At 44.4% G+C, this 17,194-nt stretch overlaps 1 protein-coding gene and 1 long non-coding RNA gene across 2 annotated transcripts; both read left to right on the top strand.

The window, feature by feature from the left end:
* The first annotated feature begins 408 nt into the window (after positions 1-408).
* On the top strand, positions 409-4,445 carry LOC135376067 (uncharacterized). The gene is made up of 4 exons (XR_010417523.1): positions 409-428; positions 838-1,048; positions 4,187-4,239; positions 4,435-4,445. It is a non-coding gene; the product is annotated as an uncharacterized LOC135376067 (long non-coding RNA).
* A 10,898-nt stretch (positions 4,446-15,343) lies between these two features.
* On the top strand, positions 15,344-16,408 carry LOC135394258 (uncharacterized). Its single transcript, XM_064624927.1, has one exon. It carries the CDS (start codon positions 15,344-15,346, stop codon positions 16,406-16,408), a length of 1,065 nt encoding a protein of 354 aa, XP_064480997.1.
* The last annotated feature ends 786 nt before the right edge of the window (positions 16,409-17,194 follow it).

Below are 17,194 nucleotides of genomic sequence, written 5' to 3'. Positions count from 1 at the left end.
TACACATTGCCGGGACATCGTTCTATTACTTGCCTGGGTTCGAAGCTTATTTCACATAGCTTCGAGCACTCGAAGTTATAATAATTGTGCGCGACATTTGCTTCTTTCAAGCAATGCCATAGTTGACGTGTATCATTTTGCGACAGATTTACTCTGTATCTCGTCGGATGACCATTGCTGAGCCAAAGGCGTACGGCAGTTACTGCAGCCTGACATCGGTGGACGTAGATGTTATGGTCAATCTGAGTCACGGTAGTGCATTTTCCCTGTTTCAGTGTTGGTTTTGTAAATTCTCTTGTAGCTACGAAAACGAACAGGGAAACAGCACTCAGAAAGGACAAGGTGTAGCAGAACATCTCCGGGCATCTATTTACCATGACGACCTACAGTAAAATGAGACAACTGGTCATGGATTTCAATATTTATTGGTAAGCGTCTTTGGGTGACAACCTATTTTGCAACAGGTCAATTGTCATGTCGTTTATGTACACAGCCAGGTAATGGTAGCCAGTCTTCATTGCGTAGTACATGATACATAGACTTTCGGCCACCAGTTGCATTACGTCGACGTCACGATCACCGTAATAGCTGAATATGGAGCTCATCTGTTTTCCCCATTCGGAGACCAGGTCGAACGGGTGGTCGGATAGGTGTTCACACTTCCTGTGCACCCTGGCATACATTGTTTTTGAAGACTCCCACACAGTCTTTTTCGCGGGAAGGTTCAGAGGCAGGGACTGGAACAGGAAAATGTCTCTGGTTATCTTAAATGCTGCGACGAGCACTGTGTCGTCCGTTGACTTCGATGAACCGCATTCTAACACGTCATTCCAACAGGTATGAGGACGGCGACATTTTCCTTGGATTTGATGATCCTGGGTAACGTCCCGCATGCCGCACACATCATCACCCAATTGGGACCAGGAATCGCCAGCGTTGGCTGGCTGTTCGACATCGGACCAGTGATCGCCAGTCATTTCGTCGTCGGTGGTGGCAGGTAGTTCTCCGGAACCCAAGTCCTTCTACGACTTCCAGAAGGTTGCAACAGGTACTGCACCTTTCCGTTCCGAACGCGTCTTTTTATAATGCGGTGGCCCTTTCCAGGCTGCACACGTGTTAATTCGCTTGCATAAAATTGACCTTCAATAGGTTCTTCCTGCTGGTCACGTAAGAGATAGGTATTCGGGTAACCAATCTTGACTGCTCTCACCACAAAAATTTCACGCGTAAACGAACCAAGATAACTTTTGACTAACTGGTGTCTAGACTTTGCTATTCTGACAAGGTCGCCAACGCGAAAACGTGGCTTCTCTGGGGGTTTGCTCGGAGTAGGATAGAGCTTTTGTCTAAATAAATGTTCATTTTCTTTGTTGACATCCACAGGTCGTGCCGACAGAGTTCTATGAACACGATGATTATATGCTTTGACCAGAGGCTGTAAAATTTTCAAGTACGATTTATGTCCCTGATATTCAAAAGCACGATAAAGTGGCGTCATAAGACTTCGAATAGATCGTTCTGCAATACTTGCTTTCGTATTTGAGTTAGAGTGGAAGAGAGATATCCCTTTTGATTTTAAAAATGCTCCGACTGACTTATTGGTGAACTCTGTACCTCTGTCTGAATGAATCAGTCTCGGAGCCCCAACATGTCTAAAAGCGAGTCTCAGTCCACGTATAATTTCCGCTGCTAGTTTATTCTGCACAGGCACTACAGCAAGCATACGAGAAAATGCATCGATACAAAACAAAAGATAGCGAAAACCCTTGTTGTATCTCGACAGTTTCTGAAGGTCTTTCAAATCTATTTGGAATATATCCTTCACACCCAAAACGATGGTCTTCCGGAACTGACGTGGTCGCTTAAGTTCTCTGAAGAGAGAGTACACATCACTGGTTTCCAGGAACTTGGCAACCTTCGCCGGCTTTTCACCGATCGCTCGTGCGAGTCGTTGAACACCACCTAGAGCACCAGGATGGTATACGTCCACGTAAGCAGCCATTAGCACAATTTTCTTCCACGAACACGAAGTCCGTCGAATGACAAGTAGGCATTTATAACGGCTGCCACGTCACCTTTGTACCAAGAGGGCGATCGATTGTGCAGTTCGTATTTTATAAGCTCGATGACGGAACTACTTGGAACAACGCGAGAATGACAGATAATCCTTCCCTCTTCATCTATCGCAAATACAGTCTTTAGCATCTGCAGAATGGCGAGGGCCTTCTTCCTGTGTCGTGCGGGAAAATGCGCCAGAATGTTTTCGTCCCGAAGGTAACCACAGTGTTCCTGTTGCGTTTCCAACGTGCTCAATACTGGTTCCATTCTCGAAGTCTCTTAGCCGCTCTTGTGATAACCGGAGAAATGCGTCGACGAGGTGTCTCATGTGTGAACGTAGGACTACTGGCTGATGGCTCTGCAGTCTCCTTTTCAAGTCGAGATGGATGTACGATAAGTGTCGGTATATTTAGCTTGACCAATAGTGGTAGGATCCTCTCGAGATACGCGGGTCGCCACACATTTCGCGCTCTTGTGACCAAATAATAAACAAGGTCTACAACGTTGGTATTTGGTATTTGTTCACTATTGACAATGAGCTCAAACGTTTTACTATTCCAGCCGAGCACGGGTTTTAGTAAACGCAGTAATTGGCTTGCTCTCATCTTGTAGCCGCTGCTAATAAAATTAACGATGGCATCTTCCTCCTCGTCCGCTTGAATCTGTGTCTGCTCTCTTGTCGATGCCACATGATTTGTCTCCTCACCTGCTGCACTAGGCTGTCTTAATGTGTTCGCGGGAGGATGCAATAGCTTGTGCAAGTACTGGATGATCTCCTTGGCCTTGATATCATCAGGCTCCTGTTTATTCAATATCGACGGAATAGTGCTTTCCCGATAGGGAACAAGCTCGTATTTCTGCATTATTTAAATGCCGATTGCTTTTGCGATGCTTTTGCCCGCTAAACTTGAAACGAGACCTAACAAGGGGGGCAACAAAAATTGCAAAAACCCGCCGGACTGATGAAGAATCCGTTTAACTTTCTTCACATCTGCACGGTCTTGCCTGGAAGCCAGTGTCCTAATGGGTGTTGCAAAAGGCTGCAATTGCTTTTTAACTTTCGGCGGTACGTCGATGTTTCCTTTGCAGAGGTTCATACAAATCTCCCTGATTGTTCGTAGCTGTTCCCTGCTGGCATGTTGAATCAGGTTGTAACGATCTTCCCCTGTCTTTGCTTCAGCGATCATACGAAGGAAACGAATGTGTTTGTTAAGCCTTTTAATGACCTGTATACGATCTGTCTGTGATCATCCGGGAAAATGTTTGTCCACACCTTATAGTGATCGTTGCTCTGTTGAGACAAGTCGATAACTAAGTATGAGTATGGTTTCTGACAGGCATCTTTATATATCGTGGGCAACAAATCATTTCGCACGAAAATCTGCCTGGACAGCATACGCAGCTGGTCTGTAGTGCGTGGTGAACGAAATAAAACGAGAGCCGTGCTATTGAATTGTATTGTGCGATACAAAGGGTCGTTGACGAACAGGTATTGTGAGATGAACACAGCCGTTATTGACAGGTGGTGACACCCAGCGATATAAAATTTGCAGATTTCTTTGAGTCTTTGCCGGTCGGCTAAACAGTCGTCAAATATAAATAATGAGTGGCTATAATTCTCCGGATCTGCAGGGATGTCTTGACTGAAATTTACTTCAGGAAGAGTATCGAATACCGTCTGCTTATAAAGATAGATATACCATATTTGCTTGAACGGTTTGTCAAAGAGGACAGCTCTGTGTTTAATTAGTCGTGCCACGAAGGTGGATTTCCCACTTTGACTAGCCCCTGAAATTGACACCGAGGCAGGCGTCACGAACCTAAAAGGTGCTATCACTGTCATTTCGTGCAAGGGAATGAAGTCTGGTCAAGATACGTTTCGTTAGATAAACAAGTCCGTGCTTGCAAACTGCAGGGAAAAAAAGCAAACTGCAAAGGTAGGTTCGACTGCAGAGTTGACGATGTAAAAAAAAAGAAGACTCCTCAAGGTTGCCATGCTGGCAACTTCTTATATAAGAACTGTCTGACGCTCAGCTCCTTCACTCTCGAACCTCCTTCTGAGGAGGTATGGTGTTCAGAATGATGAAATATTTTGCAGTGTTCTAACATGTGCTCCTTTTGTTTTCAGCCGGTCCAACGTGTCCGAAGGATCATCGTCGTCATCATTGCATCAGTGTACAGGTAAGCATCATGTCTTCGTCGATCTTGCATAAACTTGACAAGTTAAGAAATGTGGAGAGTTTCAAAAAATGGCGACAATTCCTAAAAACATCAAGTATGATGTGGTTGATGTTAACAAAATTGAAACGAGGTATGGCGAGGCAGTCTACGTAGAAATTATGAAGGATCACGAGCACGTAAAGGTGTTCCTTCCAGCTCGGTTTCATAAACTAAGCACTCAAGACATCGAAGACATGAGGAACACGAGCGGACTCTGGATGGAGAAGAAAGAGCGAGTTGGAAAAGACGGGAAACGTCTTCTTATGCCAGACATCGTGTTCGGTCAATCCGAGTAAAAAAATAAAAATAAGTGGTGACATGCCACCTTTGTCCTCCGGCCGATCGGCAGCACTACACAACAGCGCTGGGACTTCAAATTCATCTGGCTAACGTTCATAACCTTGCAACACCCTGTATCCCATTTTGTGAGACACTCTGTACGCTCCGCAACTATACCAACCGCTATGAGCTTCATCTACATGACAGAGACGACGACGGGCTGGATGTCAGCACATTCTTTCATGAAAACGGACGCTACCTTGCCGGTGTACTTCGACATTTCGGATTTCCGTTACGCTTTTATGTTTTGCTGAAGGCGGAACTCGGTCGACATACGCCTGAGGATGAGATCATATTTGTCACTCAATTTATTCCTTCGAGTGTGCATACGCTGTGGTCGGAACGAGACGTAGAACATGCTGTCATTGAAGTAGGCACTGAAGTCACCAACAATTTAGAAAAGCTTGAAATGCAAGGGTCGGGATTTTTCTTATTTCGAATTCACGCCTGCATTCTTCATGTCGGTCGTCTCACACCACAGCTCATTGGTTGTACCGACTTTGAATTGCCAAACGAATTGAAAAAAAAGTGTCGGTGTCTTCTGAGTGTCGACCTTCACGAGAATAGTGAACAGAACATGTGTTTCGCATTTTGCGTACTTGCCGGTCTACATCCTGCAAAGGGTTCTTACAGACGCAGAGCTTCATCCTACAGGTCATACCTGTCTCAATATGTATTTCCAGAGACGTTTCCTGTGGTGTTCCCGAAAGATGTAGAAATGTTTGAGAAGCAGAACGATGTGAGCATTAACGTGTACGGTTATGACAAAGATGAAAAATATGTTTACCCAATCAAGGTTGTCGATGACCAGTGCAAGAAGCATGTCGACCTACTGCTGATTGACTTCCATTTTGTACTCATTACTAATTTCAATGCTTTGTTCACACCACCTGGTTATTTTCACTGCAAACGGTGTACGATGGGTTTCACCACCCCGGGTGTACTCGCCGATCATCTACTAATGTGTAAACAACAAAAAGTGTCCAAGACTATTTTTCCAAAGAAGGGTGAGACACTGTCGTTTGCCGGAGAGCATTTGATGTCGGAAGTTCCCTTCTACTGTGTATACGACTTTGAGAGTGTACTATCACCATGTTCGGGAGGCGGGAATGTCTACGAGGAACACATCCCTTCATCCTTTTGTCTCCTCGTCATACGCTCGTGCGATTCGTATGTCTTGAAGAAACGTATTTACCGTGGTGCAGACTGCGTTTCCGTTTTCATGGAACTATTGCGTAATTTGCATGATGAGCTGTATGCGATGTTGCACGAGACTGTGCCCTTGGAAATGACCCCAGGAGACGAACTCGAACATTCTGAAGCCACTCACTGTAACATCTGTAAAGAACCATTCACTAAGAAGCAGAAAGTGCGAGACCATGATCACGTAAGTGGAGAATTTCGCCAATCATTGTGTCAGGGATGTAATCTGAAACTGCGGATACCACGGAAAGTGCCCATCATTGCACATAATGCCAATTATGACCTCGGATTCATAGTAGCTCATCTGCACCTGCTTCGGAAGACAGACATCAGAGTGATAGCCTCCAGTTGTCAAAAGTTTAAGGCTATAGACATTGGTGTGTTCCGCTTCATAGACTCGTTAAGCTTCCTCAATGCTAGTCTCGACACATTGACGAAAAATCTATGTGACAAAGGAGAATCTAACTTCAGGTGTATGCGTCAGTTTTTCGCAGAGGAGGACTACTTCAGGTTGGTTGTACGTAAAGGGGTTTTCTGTTATAACTACGTTACCTCTTTTGAACGTTACGACGAGCCCTGTTTGCCATCACGTGATCAGTTCTTTAACCAACTGAACGGATCAGAAGTGAGCGAGGAAGATTACCGCCATGCGCAAAATGTGGTTGAAAAATTTCAACTGAAGAGCCTGGGCGAGTACTCGGATTTGTACCTTCTGACGGACGCATTGCTTCTGGCAGACGTGTTTCAAAACTTCCGAATATGGGCGTTGGAGACGCACAAAATTGAACCACTTCATTTCGTGTCACTCCCAGGACTAAGCATGTCTTGCGCACTAAAAATGAGCCGGATTAATCTGGATTTAATCCACGATCCCGATGCCTATCTGTTAATTGAACGGGGCCTGCGTGGTGGTATGACCCAGTGTTCAACGCGAATGGCCACTGCAAATGTCCCAGGGACAGATCAGTACGATCCCGAAAAACCAAAGACCATAATTCATTACATGGACATAAATGGACTCTATGGCACAGTGATGCGTGAACCACTCCCATTCGGAGACTTTGAACGGCTGTCACCCGAAGAGGTTGCAGGTTTAGATGTAACCCTTGTTGCAGATTATGCAGACGTTGGTTATTTTTTAGAGGTAGACCTGGCCTACGTACAAGAGCTCCACGAACGACATAAAGATTTACCGCTCACGCCCGAAAAAATGAGCGTCCCGTATGAGTTGCTTTCGGATTATCAGAAAGACCTGATGAAAAAATCTAACCTCCCACAGCATGATATAGAACCGAAATTACTCCTTACATTGCTTGACAAGAAGTATTTTCTTCATTATCCCAGTCTAAAGTTGTACCTACAGTTGGGTCTTCGGCTCGAGAAAATTTACCGGGTGCTCAGGTTCAAACAAAAACCATTCCTGCGATCCTATGTTGACTTCCATCATGAACTACGCAAGCAGGCAACCAATACCTTCGAACGTAACCTGTACAAGTGTTTAATTAACTCCGTATATGGGAAAACATGTATGAATGTACGAAAGTTCCTCGACTGTCGCTTAGCAACTTCCGAGGAGCAAGTGTTGAGATTCTTGCGTAAACCGAACCTCAAACAATTCAGGGCTCTAAGCTCTAACGTAGTCTTGTTTCAGTTCGCTCAATCGATAGTCCGTATGCGACAGCCTCTGTACCTGGGGTTCACTATTCTCGAGCTGTCTAAAGTCATGATGTATGACTTTTATTATAACAACTTGCTTCGGGTAGCCCCGGACACAAGGCTCTTGTATATGGACACAGATTCTTATATCGTGATGCTGAGCGATGAGAAGGCCCTTGCGGAGCTCGCCGATACCCACCTTGATACATCTGGTCATTCTTGTGATGACTCGATGTATTCTACGAAAAACAAGATGGTGCTAGGAAAATTTAAGAACGAAATGCCCCACGACCACATCCTAGGGTTCTGTTGCCTGAAACCAAAGCTCTATGCACTAGACCTCCATAGTAAAAGACGATACAATCGTGCTAAGGGGGTGAAACAATGTGAAGCCCAGAAGTTGCATTATTCAATGTACATAGGCTCTCTTAAGCTTGGTGAAGTGTACAAAGTTTGTCAGAACCTCATTGTGCGCAAGGAAAATATCAATAAAAGTGTATGTGTTACGAAAGTAGCTTTAAATCCCCTAGACACAAAGCGTTTCATTTGTGAGGATGGTATCCACACGTTACCCTTTGGGTACGCATCCAATGGAAAGATGTAGACAGTTTTTATGCATATGTTGCCCTACCTGGCTGTTGTTGTTGAAATGCTGTTTTATATATATATATATATAAGATTGTGCCTGTAACGACATGGAAATAAATACAATTTTATTGTGTCAAAGTACACTGCAACATGACATGTTGTCTGTCTTTCTTGGGAATTGCTTCCGTACAAGGACGGGTACCAGCTTGTCGTTCAGTGTGAAGTTCGTTGACGAAAATCTCTGAGTGCACTCTCGGAGCGAGAATCCACAAGCGAGCATGCTGCCTACATACAGGCAGTAGAGGCCACATGTAGCTGATCCATAGCCCTGAAGTCTTTTCTTGTTATAGTAAAATGACCTGGTAGCATGAATGAATTGGTAGAATTCTTTGTAGACGGGCTGAATGCAGTAACTATCAAAATACGTAACCACATTGTCACCGGAAACATAAGTCATGGTCTAGCGTTCACCGTTACTGCTCCTTGGAGCTGTGTTAATCACATAAATTCCGGGTATGGCTTCCTGTCTTGCGATTTCATTGCATGCAAAGGTTCCCCGAAACAGTTCTCTGGTGCAGTAGTGTCTACTGAATGCTGCATAGAACTGCCACTCCTCCATGTTTATTTTTCAGACAAATTTCACTCGTCTGTCTTTGTTGATTTCTAGCACACGTGGTGTTTCGGACACACGTGGTGTTTCGGATACAAACAACACCGTAACTGCTTCTGTTAGATTGGCAGCAAACGTTAGGGTCAGACGAACGTTGGCTTGAACAACAGGACATAGAGCATTCACTTCTGCATCTGGAGTCAGATGGTAATAAAGCATAAATGTCTATTTTGCATACGCAGCTGGAGCTATTGGTATATCCTTTCGTTTTAGTTTGTGAAGCAGGTGTATATAGGCTTTGGAATAGATGTCTCGTTGGAAGTCGAACTCATCCGTGTACTGTTGTCCACCAACGTCCAGTAGTGCTCGTTTTAGTTTGAAGTTCTCAAGCTTGAATGGGTTTCGTGGTCTGCTACCTTGGTAGGCATCGCTCCTGACCATCAATACTGTTAACTTGGAGGGAACTCGCTCGCTGTACAAGTCGTCAAATATCACCTGAGATTGGTTAGGGGCGATGGTTCTGTACTTAATTTCCAGTCCTCGGAGAAGGTATACTGCAGGTGTTGTTTGAAGTCTTCGTTCTATACCAACAAGTATACTCGGCGGTAACTGAACACGTCGGAGATAGAGCACGATACGTGAAAATTCCACAGTGTGCTTTTCTGTTGCACCATCAGCTTGCAAGAGACGAAAATCATCCGATGCTTGACGTAGCACAACTCTTATGTCGGTTCCGTTAAGAATGAGCTTCTGTTGTTGACATATGTCGCTGAAGATTGGGCTGTACATGTCACACAGTGCCGATCCTTTGGTTCGCTTGTAACGAGCGAAAACTCCTTTTGAATCAGATGTGGGAGCATATACCTCACTCGTGCCTAAAGGGTCTGGCTCGTATAACATTGCTGAAAGGGTGTGTGTCTGAGTTACATTGTTGGCATTCGTAATGATGTCCAAGTAGGAACGGTAGCCATAATGTTCGAAACTCGAAACCAAGGTTGAATTCAGGTAGATATGTACGTGTTGAAAGAATGATGAACCAAACGCTTGGACAGGTATGACTGCATCAGGTGTTGTTGAAGTGCTTGTTGTAGTTACCGCTGGATCTCCATTCTTTCGAATGATCTTGCACTGAATATGCAAAAAGCTGGATTGAAGATCAAAGAAGCCCCCACCGAGTCCCGGAACATTGTACTCGATCACTCCGCTTGATGTCGGAGCAGATACTGGGAAAAACTCGACGTATTCAGACTTCTCCAAAACAAAGTTTGTAGGTGGAAGAGAGAAGAGTTCCAGCTGGTTTGTAGTACACAGACAGGAATCTTTATGCACTACTGCAATAGACATTTTTTTTTTTTCTGTCAAGTAAAGAAGACATATTTCCTCCGCTTCTCCGCAGTTTGAGCTTTTTTAATGGCCTTGCGTTTTCTTCCTTTCCCTGTGAGTCTCTGAAGTAACTCGTCACGAGTTTTATGCACTGTGCGGTCTACTCCTTTCTTGACGGCTTCTCGAAATGATGCTCCTTGCTGGACTTCCTCGGCTATATGTCTTCCAGTATCAAGGAGCTTTCTTCCAACGTATGGCGCTACCTTCTTGGTCAGTATGGGCAAGAAACCCCTCAATACGTCACCAAATATGCCTCTTCCAATCTGATAAAGCTCGGGAGCAGTATAGTGTGGTAGATGCTCTCGCTTTCCTGCACCAAAATGTGCTATGCAACATGGTGGGTTTGTTATATACATTTACGTAGGTGGATCGTCAACCCGACACGTCCAGAGCCAGAAATGAATGGAATGAAATCACCTATCTCGTTTGCCAACTCGATTTGAATGGTTGTCAATTCCTTCGCAGATACATATTATAGTACACCCTGGACTCTGAACGGTATCGATCGAAGAAGTGGTGCTGTCACGTCACCCACAAATTCGTTCTCGATGACATCGCAGTATATGAAAATATAGTTTTGAGCAGGGAATAGACAAACGTCTCGTTCGGCGACTGTATAACTTGAGAAAGTTGTCCTCTTTCCGAAGCCCAACATCAAAGCCAAATAAGGATGAAAGGTCACATAGCCATTGTTCATGCGTTCCAGGTGACAAATTCCGTTTTATGGGTTACATACGAGGAGACGAGCATCTTGCGACAAATGAAGTTTTGTTCGATAGGCATGGTTAATGGAATTAACGAGGTCCTTCCCCGATTCGTAGTAGCCTTCTGGAACTTCATACTTTACCGTTCGTGAACGATAGGTAACTATGTTAATCGTTTCTTCCGTATCCACCTGGTATTTGAGTAGCTTCACGGGTGACCCTCTGTCCAACTCTCCACAGCCGATTATCTTTTCAGCCATGCCAAGCTTAGCGGCAAGAGTTGCGCTAATTTCCAAACCATAGTTCAGAGGAAGTTGTATCTCATAATGACCGCTACCACGTATAATTCTTGTCTTATACTGCAAATGTTTTGCTAAAAATTGTCTCAAAGACAAGAGAATGTTTTCATTAGCGTTGAACTTGACCTTCTCTGTTGCTTCAATCGTAGAACCAAGGAATGTCGTTTCCGATATACTATTGACTGTGTCAGTTACATTTTTAATCGCAAAAGGGATGTTGATTTCTGTTAAAGCGGCCTCCCACCTACCCTCCAACGTCTGTGGATGGGCTAGCTTTACTCGGAACTTGCTCATTGTGTTGTCGGGAAACACATCCAAAGATGCATTTGAGAGCAGGTTCACATAGAACTGGTCAACCATGTTTTTTTTTCTTTTTCTGATGAAATTTCTACGCGTACGCTTAATTTATATCGCCAGAAAATGCGTTGACGTTGTCACAGCGAAACTAGCGTGCTGCGGTTTGAAACCGAAATTACAGTCGGTCAATAGCTTGAAACCAGAGGGCATCTGGCAACACCTAGGAATTCGAAACTGAAACCAGAACTACAAGTGGAGCAACCAAGGTTGGCGTCCATTCATTTAAAACCGAAACCGAAACTACAGACGGCCAAAGCTTGAAAACTAGAGGGCGCTTGGTGGGAACCGAAACTACCTGGCGCTCTGATGCGGCATCCAAACTAGGTGACGGACTGACGTCAACCCGATCGGAAAAATACTATTAAATGTCATCAGATGTTATTGCCTGTTATTAAATGTCATTTGTGTGTTATTACATGTCATTTGCGTGTTATTACATGTCATTGTGCGTTATTACATGTCATTGCGTGTTATTAAATGTCATTAAACGTGCATCCAGGTGCCCATCAAACACTATCGACACGTGAGTTCCCATTGTTTACCTGAGTTAACCGTTACCTTATCCTGGCGGCGCATGTTATTGAAACCTGGGAACCCATTGTTCACACTATCGATACATGATTTCCATTGTTTTCTGATATATCTTATCTTGCGTGTGCGTGTCGCATGTAACCTGAGCGGCCCACTGTTAACAAGTGCTATATCTATCACTACTGTACTCAATGTGCATCTTTTGGAAGCGGGATATCAAACTTACAAAGAGGGGAAGATGTTCCCTCATCATCTCGTCTTCACCAGTTACACCCTTTTTTGGACGACGATCGTATCACGCGACTTCAAGGACGTCTTCAGGAGGCAGAAGTAGACGAGAACACTAAGCATCCGATTATTTTGCGGCATGACCATCGTTTCACCGAGTTGATAGCACTGAGCATACACACTGCATGGGCCTAATTTTCAGGTCCGTGCCCGGCCCAGGCCCGGCTGCTACGGCCCACACCCGGCCCGGGCCCGAAGTCTTCTATAGATTCCCAGCCTGGGCTCGGGCCCAGCCCGTACCCGACTGTTTCCATGCTCAGGCCCGGTCCCAGCCCACCTCTGCTCTATGTGTTCTCGAGGCTCGGAGGAGTATTTAGATTTACTAAAGAGCACAAATGGTACTGTGGTCTGTGATGCTACACGTAAGGTTTGTCTGCGCAGTCTTGCACATGCCGCAGGGTACGAATGCGGGTAATTTGGACTACCTGGGGTTCTTTTGAACTGCACTATCCTCTGGTCTCTGCTCTGGTCTCCCTTAAAATCCGCGTATTGAAAGAGCACAGCGCAGCGAGGAAAAAGACGCAGCTAATAGGCGGAAAGTGAGGAGGTACGCTTTGTGTTTTACAGGCTGTGTTTCTCTGCCGGCAAGCCGCTGTGTGCTTGCTGGCTTTGGAAGGCAGCACGCAGTGGCGCGTGGGCGATATGTATGTTCCTTGCGGATCAAGAGAGACTCATTTCCTCTCTATTGTGCATGCACCTGCATTATTCCCCCTTCTCGAACTCTCAACGAACCCAATATGTCGGAACACCTAACTTAACTGACCCTCGTACAGGACTCTTACGGGAACGAAATATGCCCCAACTCCTAACCTAACTGACCCTTCTGCCTGACTTATTCAGCGCGCCCTCCACACCAAATGTCCCCAAATGTGTGTGAGTGCACGTGTGAAATCCAGACCCATTACACGAAAAGAGCATAATCACATATAAAAAGTGATAGTTCTCAGCTGAGAATACCGTGATGCACCATACCCAATGAAAAAAAGTGACATTAAAATTCAGCTGTCCAGTCTCGCCAAATATGTTCGCGTACATGCTACTATATTTTGGGAAAACGTTATCGGTCAACATGTTTCTTTAGGTTTTGTGTCCCAGCAGTCAAGGTTGCGACAAGAATGGGCATGTTGAAAGAGACGAAAGCATCCAGTTTTGTCCTGCCATACTCCAAATCTCCTCAAATAGGTGGTTCTAAGCATGAAACCCAAAAAAAGACAAAAAAGCATGAAGATGGTCAGTTTAGGCATTTATAGGCAAATGCGTAAAAATCCTGGCCCCAGTTCTATCCGTAGACAGGGGAATAGTTCCGCAATATCGTAATCCAGACTGACAGTCCCACAGTATTCCATTAATGTGTAAAACCCAATTTTTTATGAAAAGCATGGGTAATATCTGTAGACATGGGAATAGTAACACAATATTGTAATCCGGATGGACACTCCAACAGTATTCATTACAATGCAGAAACCCGAATTTTTAATGAAAAGCATGGGTAATATCCGTAGACATGGGAATAGTCCCAAAATATTGTAATCAATATAGAGAGTCCACAGTGTCCCATTACAGTGCAAAAACATGCATTTTTAATGAAAAGCCACAACATCATGATCCAGATAGAGACTCTCAGTATCCCATTACCGTGTCGAAACCCGCATTTTAAATGGAAAGTATGGTTAATACCTGTAGACATGGGAATAGTCCCATAAAAGCTTGATCCAGATAGACAGTCCCGCAGTATCCCATTACAGTGCAGAAACCCGAATTTTAATGAAAAGCATCGGTAAATCCATAGACGTGGGAATAGTCCCACAATATTGTAATCCAGGTCGACAGTCCCACAGTATTCCATTATTGTGCACAAACACACATTTTTAATGAAAAGCATTGGTAATACCGGTAGACATACGAATAGTCCCACAACATCGTGATCCAGATAGACAGTCCCTCAGTATCCCATTACAGTGCAGAAACCCTTATTTTTAATCGAAAGTATGGGTAATACCTGCAGACATGGGAGAACTCCCATGATATCATAATCCAGATAGACAGTCCCATAGTATCCCATTACAGTGCAGAAACCCGTATCTTTAATGGAAAGCATGTGTAATACCCGTTGACATGAGAATAGTCCCACAATATCGTAATACAGATTGACAGTCCCACGTAGGCCATTACAGGGCAGAAACTCGCATTTTTATTGGAAAGCATTGGTATTTCTTGCAGACACTGATAAAGTCCCACAATATCGTAACCCAAATAGACAGTCCCACAGTATCCTATTGCAGTGCAAAACCCGCATTTTGAAAGAAAAGCATGGGTAATACCTGTAGACATGTGAATACTCCTATAGTATCGTAATTCACATCGACAGCCCCACAATATCCCATTACAGTACAGAAACCCGTATTTTTAATGAAAAGCATGGGTAATACCGGTTGACATGGGAATAGTCACACAATATCGTAATTCAGATTGACAGTCCCATGTGGCCCATTACAGTGCAGAAACCCACATTTCTTTTGAAAATCATTGGTATTACCTGCAGACATCGGAAAAGTCCCGAAATGTCGTGATCCAGATAGGCAGTCCCACAGTATGCCATTGCATTGCCAAACTCGCATTTTTAATGGAAAGCATGGGTAATGCCTGTTGACATGGAAAGAGTCCTACAATATCATAATTCAGATCGACAGTCCCACAGTATCCAATTACAGTGCAGAAACCCACATTCTTAATGAAGAGCATGGGTATACCCGTAAACATGGGAATAGTCTCATAATATCGTAATCCAGATTAACTTTCCCACAGTATCCCATTACAGTGCAGAGACCGACTTTTTTAATGAAAAGCATGTGTAATACCCATAGACATGGGAAGGGTCCCACACTATCATAATTCAGACTGACAGTCCTACAGTATCCCAGTATTCAGTAGACAGTACTCACTAGTAGACATTATTCAGTAGACATTCCTGCAGTATTTAAAACACAGGAGATCTACGCTGTTGTCCATGCAGACGTGATTACAGACGACCACTTCGCAGACGAACGAAAGCTTTGCAGACTATAGTCCCGTCGCTTATCGCGCTCCATCTAATTTCTTAATTGGCGATGCGAAGAGGACGACCAAGGAAGAATCGCGGAGAATCGCGTCAAAAGTACAGGAAGGTGTCGGCAGAAGACAGGGCTCGAATTATTGACTGCGCCCGAAGAAGGGGCGACCTAAAGCAGGTAGCAGCAGCTCTCGGCATCAACATCAAAACTGCGAGGTCCATCGCACGGAGAGACAGGACCGTCTTGCAGAGCCGCGGAGGATCAAAAATAAAATTTTCTGAGGTTGTACGCAAAGAACTGGATTCTATTGTTGACGAGTATCTCGCATTTACCCTAAACCAACTGAAATGTGCCTTGCAAGGAAGGCGACCAGGCTTGGAGATCAGTACTTGGTCCATTGACAGACTGTTAGATAGGCACAGTTACCCGATAAAGCTTCTTACTCTCCAACCACAGGATAGAAACACGACCGATGTGAAAGAAACGAGAAAAACATATGCACAAAGGTTGCAGGTGAACGGACCTCAAGTGCTACGCTACTATATAGACGAAACGAACTTTAACGTCTGTTGTTCACGAAGCTTCGGCAGGTCCAAGCAAGGGGCGCCTGCTGTGGAGAAGAGAACAAGCACAAAGGGGGCGAATATAAACGTCGTCGCTTGTATGTCAGCCAACGCCCTATTCCTATGGAGACTTGTAGAGCCCGTCAGTTGGCTCACCTTTAATGAATTTCTCCAAGATGCATTTCACACTGTCATGCAACTTGAACCCGAAGCAAATGCAGTTTTTATATTCGATAACGCTCCATGTCACAAGCATTCGCATGAAGCCCGTCTACAAGAAACGCACGTCACGAAATATTTGCCTCTGTGCAGTCCATTCTTCAACCCTATTGAAGAAATGTTTGCAAAATTTAAACTGTGCGTGAAGGCTTTTCTCGGCGAAAGAAGTGCCCAACTGCTAGAAACTCCTGCTGGCACCACAAAAAAGCAGCACAGAAAGGCTATGCTGACCTCTGCTGCGCAAGATGCCATGCAAAAGGTCCTGCGTGTCGATTGCACGGCCTACGACCGCGATAATTTTAAGTTTGTGTCGGCTGCTCTTGAAGGCAGCGATATGTGATCGCTTCGTAGTTGCGATAGCAGGGCCAAGAAAACTGTACTGCATGGTGTTCTTTGTCTTATTTAATTCCTTAATAGCATTGAGTAAATTGTTTCGAATACGTGCAAGACCCGACAGTGTTCTTCCCCGACTATAGAGTGCTTTCCACATTACATATGCCCAGGTCAAAGCAAATCAAACACTACCAGGCCAGAAACATCGATCGATGATTTGTGTTCATTCTCAGAGTCACAGGACAGCCATCATCCCGTCACTATTTCCTCCTTCTTCTTGTTGTTTACATAATTATTTAACCTACATTTATAATCAATTGCCTTCATTACAAGGATATGTTGTGTGGAAGGAAGTTGTGTTCTTAGGAGACGCTCCTGTCAGGAAAATCAAAAATATTAAACAAATCTCCTCAAAACAAAGTCATTTGGAGCTGCCGCATCATCAAATACACTTGCCAGCAATTTATTTCGTTGGTGGATTAAAATAAATGACGCGCGGATTAAAATTTTTGCACGCAGATTATTTGATTTGGCGCCCGGATTTAAAAAATTGTGTTCGGATTAAATGGTATGGCACCTGGATTAAAACTTTGGCAGGTGGATTATTTAGTCTGGCGCCTAGATTAAAAATTTGGCACATGGATTAAAATGAGCGGGAAAACCTGTAGTCCTTAGTTTATGTTAGGTTGGATCAGGTTAGGTCAGGAAGCCTACAACCACCATGTTCTTCTAGTCCTTAGCTTATCTTAGGTTGGGTTAGGCTAGGTCAGGTTGTCTCCCTTTCTTTCTGTTG

Source organism: Ornithodoros turicata, chromosome 1, assembly GCF_037126465.1.
Source record: "Ornithodoros turicata isolate Travis chromosome 1, ASM3712646v1, whole genome shotgun sequence".
NCBI classification, from domain to species: Eukaryota; Metazoa; Arthropoda; class Arachnida; order Ixodida; family Argasidae; genus Ornithodoros; species Ornithodoros turicata.
This window is presented reverse-complemented; position numbering and strand designations above follow the sequence as displayed.